The sequence below is a fragment of the Lacerta agilis genome, chromosome 14 (assembly GCF_009819535.1).
Source record: "Lacerta agilis isolate rLacAgi1 chromosome 14, rLacAgi1.pri, whole genome shotgun sequence".
In the NCBI taxonomy this organism is placed as follows: Eukaryota; Metazoa; Chordata; class Lepidosauria; order Squamata; family Lacertidae; genus Lacerta; species Lacerta agilis.
Window position 1 is genome coordinate 47,300,276 of NC_046325.1, and position 17,122 is coordinate 47,317,397.

Genomic DNA, 17,122 nt, shown 5'->3' on the forward strand with positions numbered 1-17,122 from the left:
ACTCTCTGGACTCTCCCACTCAACCCTGCTCCTTTTTCACTAGCCACAATAGGCAGGGACTGAGGGAGCTGTAAGTACCCTATCCATGTCCTCGGGCTCCAGCAACTGACATGCATCCACATAGGCTCAAACTAGGGACCTCCAGTGGGCCTGTACTTGTGAACTGTTTTACAAGTTACCATAAGCTGCCCTGGAAATCTTGAATTATAGAAACAGAGAACTTTTTAAAAATGGCTTCTGAGACCCCATTCATTTTCCAACTCAACAGCATTGAAACTTGTGTTTACATTTATAATACAGTATAATTTTTATTAAGAATAATATAAACAATACAAATAATAGAAATTGGTCACCAGATACAAAGCAAAATGCAGTGCTTATGTATGCAAGAAAGGAAATTGTAGTAGCAGGTTAAGTTAAATAACCAAGTCAGACGGATGTATGAGTTACAGGTCTGTGTACTTCCAAGTGGCAGTTAATGAAAGAAAAAAACATAAACCAATCAGCATCAAAAGTATCCCTGCCTGAAACTCCAGCTGGCCCCCTGCCAACCGGTGTCTACAATACTGAGCTGGATGGACTTGGCATAAGGCTTCTTAGGTGGCTATGAATTGGGAAGGATATAAACTGCACAGCCTTCACAGCTGCCTGCCCTGCTGGTCTATTTGAGTGCAGATTCATCTCCTTGCTGCCCAGTCGCAGCTATGCTAAAATGCTAAATAAGAACAGCCTGCTGTATCAGGCCAGTGGCCAATCTAGTCCAGCATCCCATTCCCAGTGTGGCCAACCAAATGCCTGTGAGAAACCAGTGAGCAGAACATGAGCACAAGAGCAACACACACTCTGTGTGGTTTATAGCAATGTATTCAGAAGCATTGGTGCCTCCGACTGCAGAGGAAGAGCACAGCCAGCATGGCTAGTAACCATCGATGGCCCTCTCCTCCTCCATGAATTTCTCTGGTCCTCTTTTAAAAGGCATCCAAGCCAGTGGCCATCACTGCCTCCTGCAGGACAGAGTTCCAGTTTATGTGATGCAAGAGGAAGTCCTTTCTTTTATCCGTCCCGAATCTTCTCACATTCAGCTGCACTGCATGTCCCCACGTTATGAAAGAGGAATGCTTTCCTCTGTGCTTCCTCCATTTCATAAACCTTTCTCATGCCACCCCCTCTCACTTGCCTTTTCTATAAACTAAGAAGCCCCAAACACCCAGCCTTCCCTCGAGGGGAAGTTGCTCCATCATTTTGGTGGGACAACAAACTTATTATAAAAGAACGGAAATGGTTTATTGAATATTTACAAATAAACTGTAAACAGATAAGAACATTGGCAGGATTATTGTAATAACCTGCAGTTTTATACGAGTATATATGGTAGATGAATAAATGAGTAAAATAACAGGTAGGTAGCTGTGTTGGTCTTCCGTAGTCGAGGGGAAAAAATGTTATTGGTATGAGCTTTTGTGTGCATGCACACTTATCTGAAGAAGTGTGCATGCACACGAAAGCTCATACCAAGAACAAATTTAATTGGTCTCCAAGGTGCTACTGGAAGGATTTTTTTTATTGAGTAAAATAAGTTAATTTGGAATACGCAGAAAATATAAAAAATTTAAGGAACTGCATAAAGAGGGGGAAGGAAGTCGAGCTCTGAAATGTCAAAACGATTGTAAAGCTATTGAAATGTATAAAACTGAAAATCATAAAATAACAATAACAATAAAAGATCAGTTACAGGTAGGTAGCCGTGTTAGTCTGCCATAGTCAAAACAAAATAAAATAAAAAATTCCTTCCAGTAGCACCTTAGAGACCAACTAAGTTTGTTCTTGGTATGAGCTTTCGTGTGCATGCACACTTCTTCAGAAGGTCCTTTTCGAGGTGAGGCGACGACCAGCACCGAGCTGCCCTCGGGATGTGGCTTCTCATTCTGAGCACCTCCGCGGCTGCCTCTCCTCTCCCACGGCGAGAGGGGCGTCTCGCGGCGGCTGCCCACTCGCAGCTCCGCCACGACCCTGCACGCGTCCGTCCCCACAAGCAGATGCCACGCGGGCGCCGCGGGACCGCCGTCCGCGCGCAGCGAGACGAGCGCGCGCGAAGAACCTCCCGCGCCTTGAGGCGGCGCCTGCCCCCCGCCGAGGAAAGGCGGCGCTCCCTCCCTCCCTCCCTCCCTCCTCGCCGCCCTGAGGAGGAGCTGAGGCGCCGAGGCGTTTCCTTCTCGCGGCCAGAGGAGGAGGAAGAAGCGGATCCTGTTCGCCGCTCTTCGCGACGCAGACCCGGAACCCGAGGTCCCCGAGGCAGCGGCCGCTTTCCTTCGCCCCCGTCCAGCCTGGGCGATGGCGGCGATGGGGAGAGCCGACGTGAACTTCCTGTGGGGCGTCTTCCAAAGGTGAGCGAGGGGCTGAGGGAGGAGGCCTGGCCCGGCGGGGACTCGCGTGGGCCGGGTCGGCCCTTCCGCGGGCGCCTTGCTCTCCCTCGGCCGGCAGCGCCCGTAGTGACCGCTGCTTGTTGTGTTTTGCCTCAGGGTCGACAAGGACCGAAGCGGCGTCATCTCGGACGTGGAGCTCCAGCAAGCGCTCTCCAACGGTGGGTGAAGAGGCCTCCCGCGCGGCCTACCTGGCTGGCCGACGCCTCCCCGCGCTCCTCGGGCCATTTGTACTCCGCCTTTTCCCCTGCCGGGGACACGGGGCGGCCTACCGATAAAAACGGGAACAGCTGGAAGCAGGGCGGTGGGTGGGTGGCGGGCGAAACAAGCATTTTTTTTTATAAAAGGTTTAATCCAAACTGTAGAGAGATAAACTACGGGGGTTATAAATTATTCTTATTAGTTTATATTAATAATATTAAATATAATATAGATTATTTATATTAATTATAATTATATAATTATATTAATTTATTTATATCCAGCCCCCCCCCCCCCACGTGGACTCAGGGCGGTTTACAGATGAGAAGAGCTAAGCCTAAAAGCATAGAGAGGAAGCATTGAAAACCCAAATAGTGAAAGGGCAGCCAGAGAAACAGCAAAACTGAAAGTAAAATTGGCCAGCCCTGAGGAAAGTCATCTCACGTAACTGAGGCTTATAAATGGTCTTGAAAGGTGGGCATTCCCAGGGCAAGGGCATTCCAAAGAGATGCTGCAATTGGTGAGAATGTCCTGTTTCATATCCCCAACAACAGGCACAGTGGCGGAGTAAGGCTCCGCGGTACCCGGGGCGGCAAAGGAAACGCCCCGGGGGGGGGGCGTCGTGACATCACATTGTGACGTCATGACGCTCCGCCCCCAGGGCGTTTCCGGGGGTGCCGGCGCCGCTTCTGCAGCCCTCTTTTAAGCCGAAGAGCTCGCTTTTAAGCTCTCCGGCTCAAAAGGAGGCTGTGGAAGCGGCGATCCGATGACAGAGTGCGCCTGCGCGTGCAGGTGCACTCCGTCGTCGGGCCGTGTGCTGCCGCTCCCAGGGTGACGGAGGGAGCGGCAGCGCGTGGGAATGGTGGGAGGGGCTGCCTCTTGTCACCCCCACGTGCCGCCGTTCGCTCCGTTGTCCCAGGAGCAGCAGCACCGCACACACCGTGCGCTGCTGCTCCCGGGGGGACGGAGCCAGCGGCAGCGCGTGGGGCTGACAAGCGCCGGCCCCTCCTACCACTCCCCACGCTGCCGGTCACCCCGGGAGCAGCAGCGCTGCACGGACGGGGTGCTCCCTCGGCCGTGCGCTGTTGCTCCTGGGGTGACGGAGGGAGCGGCAGCGCTTGGGAATGGCGGGAGGGGCTGCCGCTTGTCACCCCCATGCGCCGCCGCTCGCTCCGGTCGCCCCGGGAGCAACAGCGCACGGCCGAGGGAGCACCCCATCCGTGCAGCGCTGCTGCTCCCGGGGTGACCGGCGTTGCCTGGGGAGTGGCGGGAGGGGCGCCGCTTGTCGCCCCCACCCGCCGCTTGTGGCCCCTGTCGCCTGGGGGCATACCGCCCCCACCGCACCCCCCTAGCGACGCCCCTGAACAGGCATATGCAAACTGCCCTCCAGATGTTTTAGGACTACAGTTCCCATCATCCCTGACCACAGGTCCTGTTAGCTAGGGATGATGTAGTCCCAAAACATCTAGAGGGCCAAGTTTGCCTATGCCTGCCCAACAAATCTCAAAGTGGACAGAGCAGAGTGCGTCCCAAGCCTTGGAGGCCAGGGGAGAGTAAGTAGCTACTTAAAGAGTTTTAAAGGCAAAAAAGGAGGTTGGGCTTTGATTAGAGAGACTGGGGCCCAGTTCTTTGCTTAACCCTAAAGCTTTGTGTTTTGTGAGGGTGGGGTGGGTCAATCTTACAGCATAGTCAACTTTGCACAGTTATTGAGAGAACAAAAAAAGTACACTGTTCTGAAACACAAATGTTAGAAATAATACAGTAATATAATAAGTTTATTATTGACACCCTGTCCATCTGTATTTTTTTCCTTGAAATTTTCTAACCACCTCGCCATAGGAAAGTTCACAAAAACATGTAGATTTGTTATGTTGCTGTCATATGCATCTCTGTGCCAGTTGTGGCTTTCCATTGTGTGTGTGTGCTCATGATAGAAAATTGTAATAAGGGGAATATTGGAGTAGGAAAATGCTGCACCGTAACCACTGAAGGTTATGTAATCAATGTAAGGCAGAAAAAGCATCGGGTCTCTGAAGTGCAAAGGGTCCTTCATGTTAAGTATTAATGTCAGGAAAGTCCAGCATAACTAACCCTTTTGATTATAAACCTATGGGTACAGGACAGTACAGTGGTACCCCGCAAGACGAATGCCTCGCACAACGAAAAACTCGCAAAACGAAAGGGTTTTGCGATTTTTTAGTTGACTCGTGAGACGAATTTGTCTATGGCCGTGCTTTGCAAGACGAATTCGTCCTGCGCAGTACCACTGTAAGCCGGCTGGAGCCGCGCCGTGTTTTAAAGCTGCAGCGAGCGAACAGCAGCGCTGCTGTTCGCCCACTGCAGCCTTAAAACGCGGCGCAGTCCGGTGCCGGTCGGAAGGGGCACTGGCCGATCGCGCCCGCCATCTTGGGTGGACATGCGCAGTCGACCCAAGATGGCGGGTGCGATCTGGCAGCGCCCCCGGACTTTTTTCCCATAGGAACACATTAATTAAATTTTAACGCGTTCCTATGGGAAACCGTGCCTCGCAAGACGAAATTACTGCAAGACAAAAAGTCTTGCGGAACGAATTAATTACGTCTTGCGAGGCACCACTGTATACAAATGTAATAAGTAATAATATTTTTTTTAAAAAAACCTCACAAATAATAAGACTGGTTAAAATGAATTTGCTCCTACTTGAATATCCCTTGAAAGCATGGGGCAAAATTGTTGCCCCTGATTATTCTTTGGATTATTACAAGTCTAGAGGTAACTCAGCATGTATTAAGGGGCATTCTTGTCTCTAGGGGATAGCTGGCAAGATATGAGGACACAGAGTCGTACCTTGGAGTAGTGTGTGAAAAGGGAGGCTTTTGAAAGTAACAAGTTGGAGAAAAGCAACCTCCTGGTCATTATTCTCAGATGCTTGGAATCCCATTACATTGATATATTGAAAGCAGTTGAGTTTAAAGGAGCTAACATGATCATGAAGGGTTGATTCAGACCTGCTGTTACTCAACACAAGACATTGACCAATTATGCATGGGCTTGTTAGCCAGGTGTTTCGATAGTTGTGCAGTCCAGTCTCAGCTTATCCATATATTAACAGAGATGTGCAATACTATGGGTTACTGCACCTGCTCTCTCCACTCTCAAACACTGCCTTCCTGTTTATCCCTCCCCTCCCTTTGCATCTTCTTGCTCCATAGTTTGTGCCAAGCCCTACCCCACAACTTGGGAGGAGCTTCACAGAGCAGAGCGCCTTGCTAAACTGCTGTGTGAATGGCCTCCCTCACTTCTGTTAAAACCACTTGCCTGGGATTGCCGGTTGTTCCTTATGCCTTAATTGGTGTTGCTCCCTATTGGGGGGGGGGAGCGAGACCCCCAAAGGCTTTTGCAAGCATATGTGTATCTCCCTTTAAGAATGCATCACGATTGGGCAGGTGCGTAGCAAGGGGGGTGGGCCACCCCGGTTGGCGCCCTGGGGGGGGGGACACTCGGAGCAGAGCCCCGCCCTCCGCGGTCAGCGCCTCCAGCTGCGGGGAAAAAAGCCACTGAAAGGGGGCTTTCCCCCTTTCAGTGGCTATTTTCGCTGCTGGCTGGGCTCCCTGAGCGGAGCCGGGACATGGAGACAGGCGGGCCAGCGAGGAGGGGTGGCACCCCTCCTTGCTGGCCCGCCCCTCCTCTCCATGCCCCGGCAGCCAGCAGCGAAAGAAGCTTCTTTCGCCGCTGGCTGCTGGGACATGGAGAGGGGCGGGCCAGCGAAGCACCCCTCCTCGCTGGCCCACCACTCTCCTCTCCATGCGAGGAGGGGTGACACTACGCCCCTGCGATTGGGCTTACCAGGGAAGGCAACATAAGCCTCTGGGAGTTTCTACTTCCCTCAAAGATTGCAAGAAGATCAGGCTTAAAAGGGAAGCTAGCTAGCTGATGTATCGTTTTGCTTTCCTTTGGCCAGTGCTAAGCAGGATCACCCCCTCTCCTTAGTGCACCAGTGAGCTCCTTGCCTGAACTCAGCAGAATCGCTTTCTGTATTGGCTGGTGTGAAGGGGCAGCAATCCTGCTTAGTGCTGGCTCCTCGGTTTGTGCAGCAGTTGCAACGGATCCTGAGAAGCAGCTGGCCTTAATGACTTAAGGAGCTGCACAAAGCAGTGTTGGGAAAGCATTGTATTCCTTGATTCATTACTTTTTGAATTGGGATGAAGCAGTCTTTTAACACTGTAAGAATGATAGAATGTAGAATCATAGAATTGTAGGCTTGGAAGGGACTCCAAAGGGTCATCTAGTCCAACCCCCTGTAATCTTTTTAAAATGGTATAAATATTTTGTAAATTATTAGTAAAGGAGTATTTGTATCATATAAAGCTGTAAAAAATGGTGGTGGAGAGAGGAGAATCAGTATTGATTCTGTCTTAACGGTTCTTATCCTCTAATCTTCAAGAGTCCATAACACAGCTTTTCCTGTATGCATATTTTAACTATTTGCTTCCATTCTCTTTTTAGGAACATGGACTCCATTCAATCCAGCAACTGTTAGATCTATCATATGTAAGTGATTCATAACATCATACTTTTAACATTTTGGGGGGGGGGGTTGTACTCACAAGCAGCATTTTTAGGTGGTTCATAGTATGTCAATAAGATAGTTAAACAAAATTGTTTCAGTGGTGAGAACTGGAAGAATATTTTGTTTGAAATTACTTCCAGTTGTATTGCCCTCTTAACCCATTACTATTTACATAGATTAATATCTGCAACGGGGACCAAAATACTCCTTGTTTAAAATGCATTGCTTTTTTACTGAGTTGCTTTTGAGTAGTCATGTGTGTAGTTTTTCACATGGATTCTGCGGTTGCATAGAGCACAATTTTGAAACTTCTAGAGCTAGATGGCAGATTTTTGAATGGGATGTCTGCCCTCAGGGCAGTGTGACCCCCAACTTTCCACTCTTCCTTTACTGACTGCTGCAGTGGAGGAGTCTGGTTATGCGATGGTACAAATCACCAGTTGAAGAACCAGTTATAGGTAAGCATTCGTGGGTTGGGTTTTTCATGGTCTATGTGTGTGCAGAACCATATGGGTAATAGCAACCCACGTTATCCAGAGGTGAAGCAAGTGGGCAGGCAACCACTGACCTTGGCCTAGCTCTGAAAGGTGTATCCTCTCAAGCTGAAACAGTCGTACTACAGGATTGACATTGAGGACTACAAACAGAGAGCAGTATAATAAACTTCAAGAACAGAGAAGCCCCACGGAACAATGTGGATGAAACAACCGTCCTTGTTGAGTGTATACAGATTCCTAAGAAAATCTGAAGCCGAGCTATCTTGAAGCATGGGTTAATTGTGGATGGAGACCACACCTTCCTGAACACCTTGTCAACACTGCTTGCTCCTTCCAACGACTCATAGAAAGTGAAGAGACAAAAGCTGAGACTGAACCTATCTGTTTTTATTGATAAAATCACTTGTTTACTATACAACCAGTGCATGCAGGGAACACTGCAGGTTTGATAAAGGGCTTTGGGCAGAACACTGGAAGAACTGCCTTCAGTAGAAAGAACAAGGCAGGCAGGCTTGAGGACTCCATTATCCTAATTCAAAATGATAAATTTAAGTATCAGCTTGTTGGTGGTTGTTGGCATTTGTCTGTCTCGAGACAGTGCCTTTATCCAAACCAAAATTGCTTGGAGAAATCTGTTTAGTGTTTCCACCACCTCCTTGGGATTAAGAGTATAGAAGTTAAAAGCTTTGTGCCATCTGCATATTGATGGCATTTCTGCCCAAACCTCCAGGTGACTATACCCATGATTTTGTTGCTGGGGCTGATGGGAGTTGGACATCTGGGGCACTCAAGGTTTCCTACCTGTAATGTAGATATTGAAGAGAATACAACCTTGTGGCACCCCAAAGGTCATGAAGTAAAACAGAAGTCCTCTAACAGCATCCTCTGGATCCTACCCTCAAGGTAGGACCAAAGCCACTGCAAAAGAATGCTCCTAGGGTGATGTCACATAAGGATTCTATGGTTGAAGTGGAAAACTTGTGAAAAGTTAAGATGAACCATCAGGTTTGCACTTTTCTCTCCCATCTGTTCTTCAGTGCTGGTCATCCAGGGAGATGACCAAAGCAGTTTCTGTTTCATACCAGGCTGGAAGGGAGCAAATAAGGGTGTGTTGCAAAGTGTTGCTTTAAAATGGCAGATTATAAATTTTCCAAAGGTTTAAGATCCAGATTTAGATTTTATTTTTTTATATTTTAAAATGCTGTCTCCTTTAAAAATAAAAGAGGACATCGCCATTCCACAGCTGATATTCACTGAAGGTGAGTCAAGTTTTCAGAAGCCGAGATAGGCAAGGAACCTAGAAGTGCATGGTTGGTTTCACTCCTCATCCACTTCCTCAGACAATAGTAGCTGAAAGGCAACCAGATGGTATCTTTGCTGCCTTCGCTTCTAATTATATTGAAATTGTGGCATCTTAAGTTGGAGTGAATATGAGCAATTGAATCTGCCAAATGTAATGCAAACTGATCACAATGGGACTTCATTGGTTTCATCTGATGTTCTCTACCAGACCTTTATTAACCAGATTGCTAAGCACCTGACAAGGCACCTTTGAGCTACGTTAAGACATATTGGTGTAGAAATATGATTTTCCTTTGGCTGCAGTAACTGCCATAGAGTAGGCCCTAAAACCGGATCTAACCTGTTTGGTCATATTCATCCTGTGTTCTCCACCAAGAAAACTTTTTAAGAGCACTTTGTCATGGGCTCATGGTTTGCCTGTGAGAGTAGTATTATTTTAGATTCCATTTTGGGAATCTGTGGACTTCTGGTGCATTGAGAAGAGCCACCCTTTAAGAAATCTTTATTCAAGGAAAAGTGTTGACTATACTGAATTCTTTTTAGAACCCCTATCTGTTTACATAATAGCTGCTTCTACCACTGTTCCTTGTTTTTCTTTACATTAAAAGGTAAAAATCCACATAGTAAACTTTTAAATGAGGTATTTCAGCTATTCCTGTCTCCTAATCTTAACAGAAATGTAATAAGAGAATGATTGGTGTCTCATTCTGTAACTTAAATGAATTAATATTCTGAATGTTTGTTTCAGCCATGTTTGACAGAGAGAACAAAGGTGGTGTGAACTTCAATGAATTCACAGGAGTCTGGAAATACGTATCTGACTGGCAGAATGTCTTTCGCACGTATGATAGAGACAATTCAGGAATGATTGACAAAAATGAACTAAAGCAAGCATTAACAGGTTTTGGTAATTCATTTGTAATAATATTGACCATGTATCACAATCATCATTTTAAACCATGGGTTGTCAACCTGGTCCCTACTGCCCACTAGTGGGCGTTTCAGGATTCTAGGTGGGTGGTAGGGGGTTCTGTGGTACAAGCTGAATCCTCCTTCCATCGAGCGCTGGTAGGTGGTAAGGAAATTTTACCATCAAGAAATACGCATTAGTGGGCGGTAGGTATAAAAAGGTTGAGTACCCCTGATCTAGACTGAGGATTACATCATATCACATTGAAATATTCCAAAGAGGAAATGAGCTTGTTTTGGTTGTGGTCCTTCTAGAAGCAGTCTGAAACTGCTACCCCAGCATTACTATTTTAGAGTAATAGTTTAACTGAGGAAAAACTACAAGACTGAAATATATAAATTTCCTCCTAGTTTTTACAAATAGATACAGTTTGGGAAAATAGCTTCATTATCACCTTTACTAGTTTATTTAAAGGTCTAAGAACTTGGTTAAGTTATTACCAAGGAACTGCTGGAGAGAAAGTATTTATAGCTACAATCCGCTATTCACTTACCTCGGCATAAGCTCCACTGAACTTTGGAAGATTTCCAATAAGTAGGCATTCATAGAATTGCACTGTTAGAATTAGTATTTCAAGAATTATCAAGGATATTGCACCCTGTACACTAAAAGTTGTGAGCTGGAAGGACATCACGGATTACACAGCTGACAAGTGGGGAAGCAGCGGCAGCTGCTACTCTACTCCACATGTCAGCTTTTAGGCAGAAGGCCTCTGCAAGGCCCTGCTGTGCCTCCTGCCTCACAAGGAAGCCCTCCCCAAAGGATATACTCTGGGCTCTGAAGAGGGTCTCCTTGTAAGCCAAGAGGACTCTCCAGGGTACTCCACATTTCTGGGATCTACTTCTGGAATCCTGGCACTGTGCGTGTGCATGGCCATGTGCAAATAGAGTGTTCATAAATGAGGAGTTAGTCCACAGGACTGTAGTTCCTCACCCCTGCCGTACAGTTGAAGACCTTCAAAAAGACTGGGCAAAGCTGAAGGATTTTTAATTTCTGCCAAAGGCTCCATCGTTGCTTATTAGACAGTATGTTGTTCATTCCATCAATGATATTAATTTGGTTTTCCCTAATTTTAATAAACTTTTGCCTTCATATTTGGAAAGTAAGGTGATCACACTATGTGTGCAGCATAGCATCTGCTTGTTTTCATTACCAACACATTTTTGCTATTGGATTTAAATGGTCCTCTGAGTTTGCATGAATCTCCTGTAGTTTTTATGACTTTGTTGTATTGTTTTGTGGTGTTTTGTGTGATTTTGGTTGCAGTGTCATATCATTGCCTAATTAATCCATAACACAAAAGACTCTTAGACGTTTCATTTTTTATTTATTTTGCTCCTGAATACCTTCAATTTTTTCAAGGTTATCGACTATCTGACCAATTCTACGATCTCCTTATTCAGAAGTTTGACAGACAAAGAAGAGGACAAGTGGCTTTTGATGACTTCATCCAGTGTTGTGTTGTCATACAGGTAACAAACTGGGCTGTTGAATAGTTACAATTTAGAACGACCAAGTAACAGTAAGTTTAGCATGTATGTCAGGTAATTAGAAAATCCATTGCTGCACCATCAGCATTTTTGAGCAGCAAGCAGTGAATAATTTTTCCAGGGCTAGCTATAAGTAGAAATAAGGAATTTATAAGTAGACTCCTCTAGATTATATACGGTACTCCTTTAGATTATGTACTCTAGTAATTCAGCTGAAGTTTTGCTCAACTTCAATTCCTGTTTCACAAATGGAAGCTATGTTTCAGTAGAAGAACTCAGTAGTTTCATCTATAGGTAAACCTATTTTAATATGTTCTTTTCAGAAATGGACAGATGTCTTCAGACGCTATGATACTGACCAGGATGGCTGGATCCAAGTGTCTTATGAACAGTATCTCTCCATGGTCTTCAGTGTTGTATGACAGCAAAAACTGTTGCTCTAGAATGTGGACCAGAGTTGCCAGCTGCCTGATTCCAAGACATAAATGGATAGCTTCTCACTCTCTCAAATGTTGTAGAGAGGATGTTTAGAAGTATATCATTTTTCTCTATAATAATTACTAATAATCATGTCCAATATCACCTACTGCTTCAAAACTCGGCATTGCATTATGTACATTAATGTTTTGGAACTTTTTGAAATGCCAAACAGTAGTAGCAATGCATGTGCCTTGTTTACCTTTTTATAGAGATTAAAAAAGCCTGAATTGTATCCTGTGTCCATATCAAGGATGATTTAAAATTCATAGGCATTTTAGCTGTGTAGCTGTGAATTACTTGGAGGAATGCATGCTTCTGTTTGTTTAGGGGCAACATCATGCATATACATTTGGTTGCTTTGGTTACACTTTAGCGGGTGCAGCTCATCCTCCCTGCATTTGTCTGCATACAGCAAGTTAGTAGAAGCAGGGGGAGATCCCATGGTTGTGGAAGGGCCACATTTGTCATTTTGGTAGTGGACTTTTGCAGTACTTAGTTTGCCTTGGTATCACAGTGGCCAAAAAAAGAATCCCAATATCCACCAAAGCCCAGAAGAATGGTGAGGTTAGGAACAGGGGACAGGACCCATCAGGAAAAGTCACTTTGAAAATAAGAGGAAGTACAGAAGATGAACAGAGTGAATGGCTAAGACAAATTCAAGTGAGGGTCAATAACTTACTTATTTAGAATGTTATGAACGTCAATTTGTGTGTCTGTTCATGAACTTGATAACGTTTTAAGTGTAATGGAGACCAAGCACTTCCAATTCTGAATACACTATATATAGTATACGTATACAGTAAACCAGGCCTCTAGTATAGCTAATGTTATTGAGATTTTTGTTCCTGGTGCTATAGAAGTGCTGTTTATTATTTAACCATGCTGTGAAAAGTGGCATTCTCTTTCACATTAGAAGAATGGCAAAACTTTAGCTCCACTCTAAAATATATTGTCTCACATTTAAGCAGGTGATGGAATTTATGGTTTCCATAGCTGGAGACTGTCACATGAAGTCCAATGAAGAATGAGGGACAATGCTATACTGGGGTGTATCTTTAAGATTAGTCAGTATACAAGAACAGTGCCTGCAGACTAGGAGCAGAAGAGGATAAAAATAAGAGGAAACAGCAATGCCACACACACAGACTCTGGGAAAGCTTTTTTTATTTAATTTTTAATTGTCAGAGAAGACATAACATTAAGCATAGTTTACCGTAATAGTAAACAGAAAAGCAATTGCTGAAATTTTAAAGGCTTTACCAGAATGTACTTTTGTTAATTATATGAACAGCTACCCACAGTGCAGGAATGCATAAGAAACACTTTAATATTTACCTAGAACAGGCTTCAGATGCTGTACAGATTTGAGCCAAGTCTTCCCTTTCTCTCTACCCCTTAAGATCTAATGCTGATTAGCTTTCTGCTATGGTGAAACAATTTTTGCCAGTTCAGTTGATTGCGAATTCATTTCACTCAGAGCTTGAGCTAATGCATGAATATCAGTTTCTAGGATAGAAGAAAAATTGTCAGTTTAATGTAGCTTTAAACACTACAACCACTTCAATTTTTGCCTAGGATAGAACATAGCAGCCATGTTCACATGCCATTCATGTTTGGACCTCTAACCACATTGAAATTTTACAAAAGTGTTGGGCGCATAAATCAGTCAATGATGGGACTGGCAGCACTGCCCCCCCCCCAAGAAAGAGAAACAAAACAAAAAGGGGGAGGAGGACAAGGGTCATTTAAGTCCAGCAGTGGAGGCAAATCCCACCAAAACATTAATTGGGGCAATTCTCTTTTCTGTTCAGCACTGTAAACAGAAGAACTTCAAGTATATTATACTAAGCCATGGTAATATGTGACCAGTTTCTCCTCCCCCATCTCTGTTTTTTCACTGCTGAATCCAACTGCCAGCCACCTCCCATTAAGACCACCCATTTCCCGCCCCCCCCAAAATCTACATTCTTGCAACCAGATCTATGATTGTGTTGTTTTCTGTCACTGCACACACACTAAAGAGCTCCAAGCATACAGATACATACTTTGACATTCAAAACTCTTGGTTCTCGTCTTACGGCACAGGTCTTCTCTAAGGGAGATAATACCCAGCCTCAATAGCCAGCTTCCTTTGTGTTAACCCAATAAAGTTACAATATGGCAATATACTTCATGCACTTACTTTGAAGGTCTGGATAATGGGGGACCACTTGTAGAAGCATGCTTGTCAATGTAGCTGTATCCTTTCCTTGAAGCCGACTCATAATGTTGGCAGTAAGGTCACTGCCACATTCACCCATTACATTATTCAGGTGTGTATTTGGCTGTTGATAATTACTGTATGAGCTACCACCACCGAATGATGGATAAGGCCTCAGATCACCTTCAAAGTTTGATTGCTGGAAGCCCAACTGTTGTGGCCAGCCACGTCCACCACTTTCTGAAGAAAAGGAAGGTACAGACATCTGATTACCACTCCCAGACCCATCACCATACCAAGAGGGAAAATTCACTTGGTGGGTTATTGAAGGAAGCTGTGAGATGATGCTATCCGGATATGTTCTAGACGAGTCACAAGAGTCTTGCACACTATCCCAATGTCTTGCTTCACTACATGCCATTCTGTTACCAAGTACTGTGAATTTGTGCACATTGAATACAAAAAGCTGCTATCTCATAGCAAGACAAGGTGGTTGTCATTCACATGTTTCCAGCTATCAAGGCATTTTTTCTCTCACACAATAAACCACCAACAGTGATAAAAAAAAACTTTTTGGAACATGAGTTTAGTGAGGTTTATTTATTGCACCTGAAGTCTCTCATGAGTATGTTTGACTCATATATTTTAGAACTCAAAAGGGAAAATAATTCAGTTGTAGGGGTTCTGAAGGTTCTGCTATGTGTTCAGAACATGCTCACCGAATGTAAGAGCAACGACTTTATGTCCAGCAAAGTTAAGAGCCTTCTAGAAGAGAAGCGTGCAGAGTGTGACAAATTCTGTGCAGAAGTAAATAGCTTATATGACAGCTGCAGAGAATATCTGGAAAAATGGATGGAGCCCATGAAAGTGTTTTCATGCTTCATGTGAATGTCTCTTAGTGAGTCACTTAAGTGGGACAAGGTAGAACCTTCCAAAAAATTTCTCCTGGACAGGGATGTGCCCCTTGATGATGTGAAGTGCTTTGATCAATTCTGCAGCCTCAAGATTCAATACAAAGATGACGATGAGTTCATTAATCTTCAGGCACATCAGAAGTGGACCAAGTACTTTGAGTCTTCTAAAAATATTAGGCACCACTCAGAACTTTTGAAGGTGGTACAGGGTTGTTGTTTTTTTGCTATTGCATCACATAATGCAAATGTGGAACACGTTTTCTCTTTCATGCAAAGTCAGTGGAACAAAGAAAGGCAACATCACTGCGAAGTATATTACTAGTACAGTACAATATAATTATAAGCACTTTACTTACCTATCTCTTAAGTAATAAGCATTTGTTGAACAAGGTAAGATCTACAGAGAAATATGCTTGGGCCAGACAGCATCAGAAAGAATAACCAAGTGCATCTGAAAGTTAACAGTTTATCATCATCATATTTATATCTTGGTGATGAGGAGAGCCCAGTGCCAACTGTTTTGAGAATCTTAAAATGCCACAAGTGAAAGGCGTTTTGTATACAGTTGTACCTTAGTTCTCAAACTTAATCCGTTCTGGAAGTCTGTTCCAAAACCAAAGCGTTCCAAAAGCAAGGCGCGCTTTCCCATAGAAAGTAATGTAAAACGGATTAATCTGTTCCAGACTTTTAAAAACAAGCCCTAAAACAGCAATTTAACATGAATTTTCCTATCTAACGAGACCATAGATCCATAAAATGAAAGCTATAATCAGTGTACTGTACTATAAAATAAATAAAACAGGACTGTAGATGACAAAAATTCATATTATTTTTTTTCCTTACCTGCACTGGTGATAGTCATTGTTTGGATGGGGGGCTTTTTTATCCGTTTCCTCAGTCACACAATCATTCAAACAGTAACTGAACTAGGATCCACAAAGTCACAAAAAAACAAATTAACTGAAAAAGCCTCAAAACAAAAAATGCTAATTATCTGCAAAAACAAAAGCAGGAAATATTAGCTCCAAATATCACATTAGAACACTGCAATCAGAAACGGAAGGCTTGAATCACAATGGGGGGGGGGGGCGGACGCAAATTAGCAGCACAACAGGAAACGGGGACTCAAAACGGAGCACGTTCGGCTTTGGGGGAAAAGTTCAAAAACCAGAACGCCTGATTCTGCCAAGTGAAATTAAAGCAGAAGGCTGCTTCTGTGAGGAAAGGGATGGGGAGGGAGACGAATTTGAAAAAGTGAAATCCCAACACTTATGAAGAATTCTTCAAAGAGAGAACAACAAAATAAGAGACGGGCTTGATGCAAATGCAGCATGTTGCACTTTGGATGTTTTTGAAGCACCACACCTAGCAGGCACATTAGGATTTTGAAACGGCCTGCCTTGCTCTAACCGTACACATCTTAAATAAAAATTTTTTGAAAAGACAAATTTCTAGTCCCAACGTGAAAATATGGTAAATTTTGAGCTGCAATACAAGATTGCAGAGTTCCATCCCCCCACAAGAGCCAGTCTTCGCCTCACTCTCTGTGCCATCTCTAGGATGCATGTGATTAGGCTGTGGGCCTTGGGTTGTTCATCCCAGCTGTCAACTACCTGGCCATGGTTCTCCAAAGGGTGGCAGGTAGCAATTGCTCCCAGCTTTCCCTATATATACCAAGGCTGGACCCACCCAGGGGCCCTTTTAGGCCATAGCTCAGCACCTGTGGAAGGCCACAGGGTCAGTCCTCAGCATCTCCAGGCGAGGCTTGGGAAACTGATCTGAACCCCTAGTGAGCTGCTGCCAGCCGGGCCAGAGGAAGACAGTCTGGAGCTCCCGGGAGCAGTGATTGGCTCCTGAGGAAGCTGTCTATGCAGCTTTATTTCTCCTGCCCACCCATTCCTGCATCCACACAGCTGCAAGGATGTCTAGGAATCAGCATCCCAGAAGCTGGCTGCTTCTTGCACTGCTTCCCAATCAGCAGCCCTCCCTTTACACATGAGGTGTCCACTGCAGCAGGCAAGGGCAGCCCTTCCCTGGACATGCAGCAGTGAGCCATCTTAGTTGCGTTGATGGGGGGGAGGGAGAGATACTTTTCCCAG

At 44.8% G+C, this 17,122-nt stretch overlaps 1 protein-coding gene across 3 annotated transcripts; it reads left to right on the top strand.

Moving 5' to 3' along the window:
• Positions 1-2,248: 2,248 nt before the first annotated feature.
• Positions 2,249-12,141, top strand: PDCD6 (programmed cell death 6). Of its 3 annotated transcripts, none has more exons than XM_033169548.1 (6): positions 2,249-2,384; positions 2,520-2,581; positions 7,107-7,151; positions 9,718-9,876; positions 11,302-11,411; positions 11,753-12,141. In XM_033169548.1, the coding sequence occupies exons 1-6, from the start codon at positions 2,332-2,334 to the stop codon at positions 11,849-11,851; spliced, it is 528 nt and encodes a 175-aa protein (XP_033025439.1). In that variant the 5' UTR covers positions 2,249-2,331; the 3' UTR covers positions 11,852-12,141. The 3 variants fall into 3 exon arrangements, with proteins under 3 accessions (XP_033025439.1, XP_033025440.1, XP_033025441.1); XM_033169549.1 differs by having other exon boundaries at positions 9,718-9,870; XM_033169550.1 differs by lacking the exons at positions 2,249-2,384; positions 2,520-2,581; positions 7,107-7,151 and adding an exon at positions 7,610-7,628.
• The last annotated feature ends 4,981 nt before the right edge of the window (positions 12,142-17,122 follow it).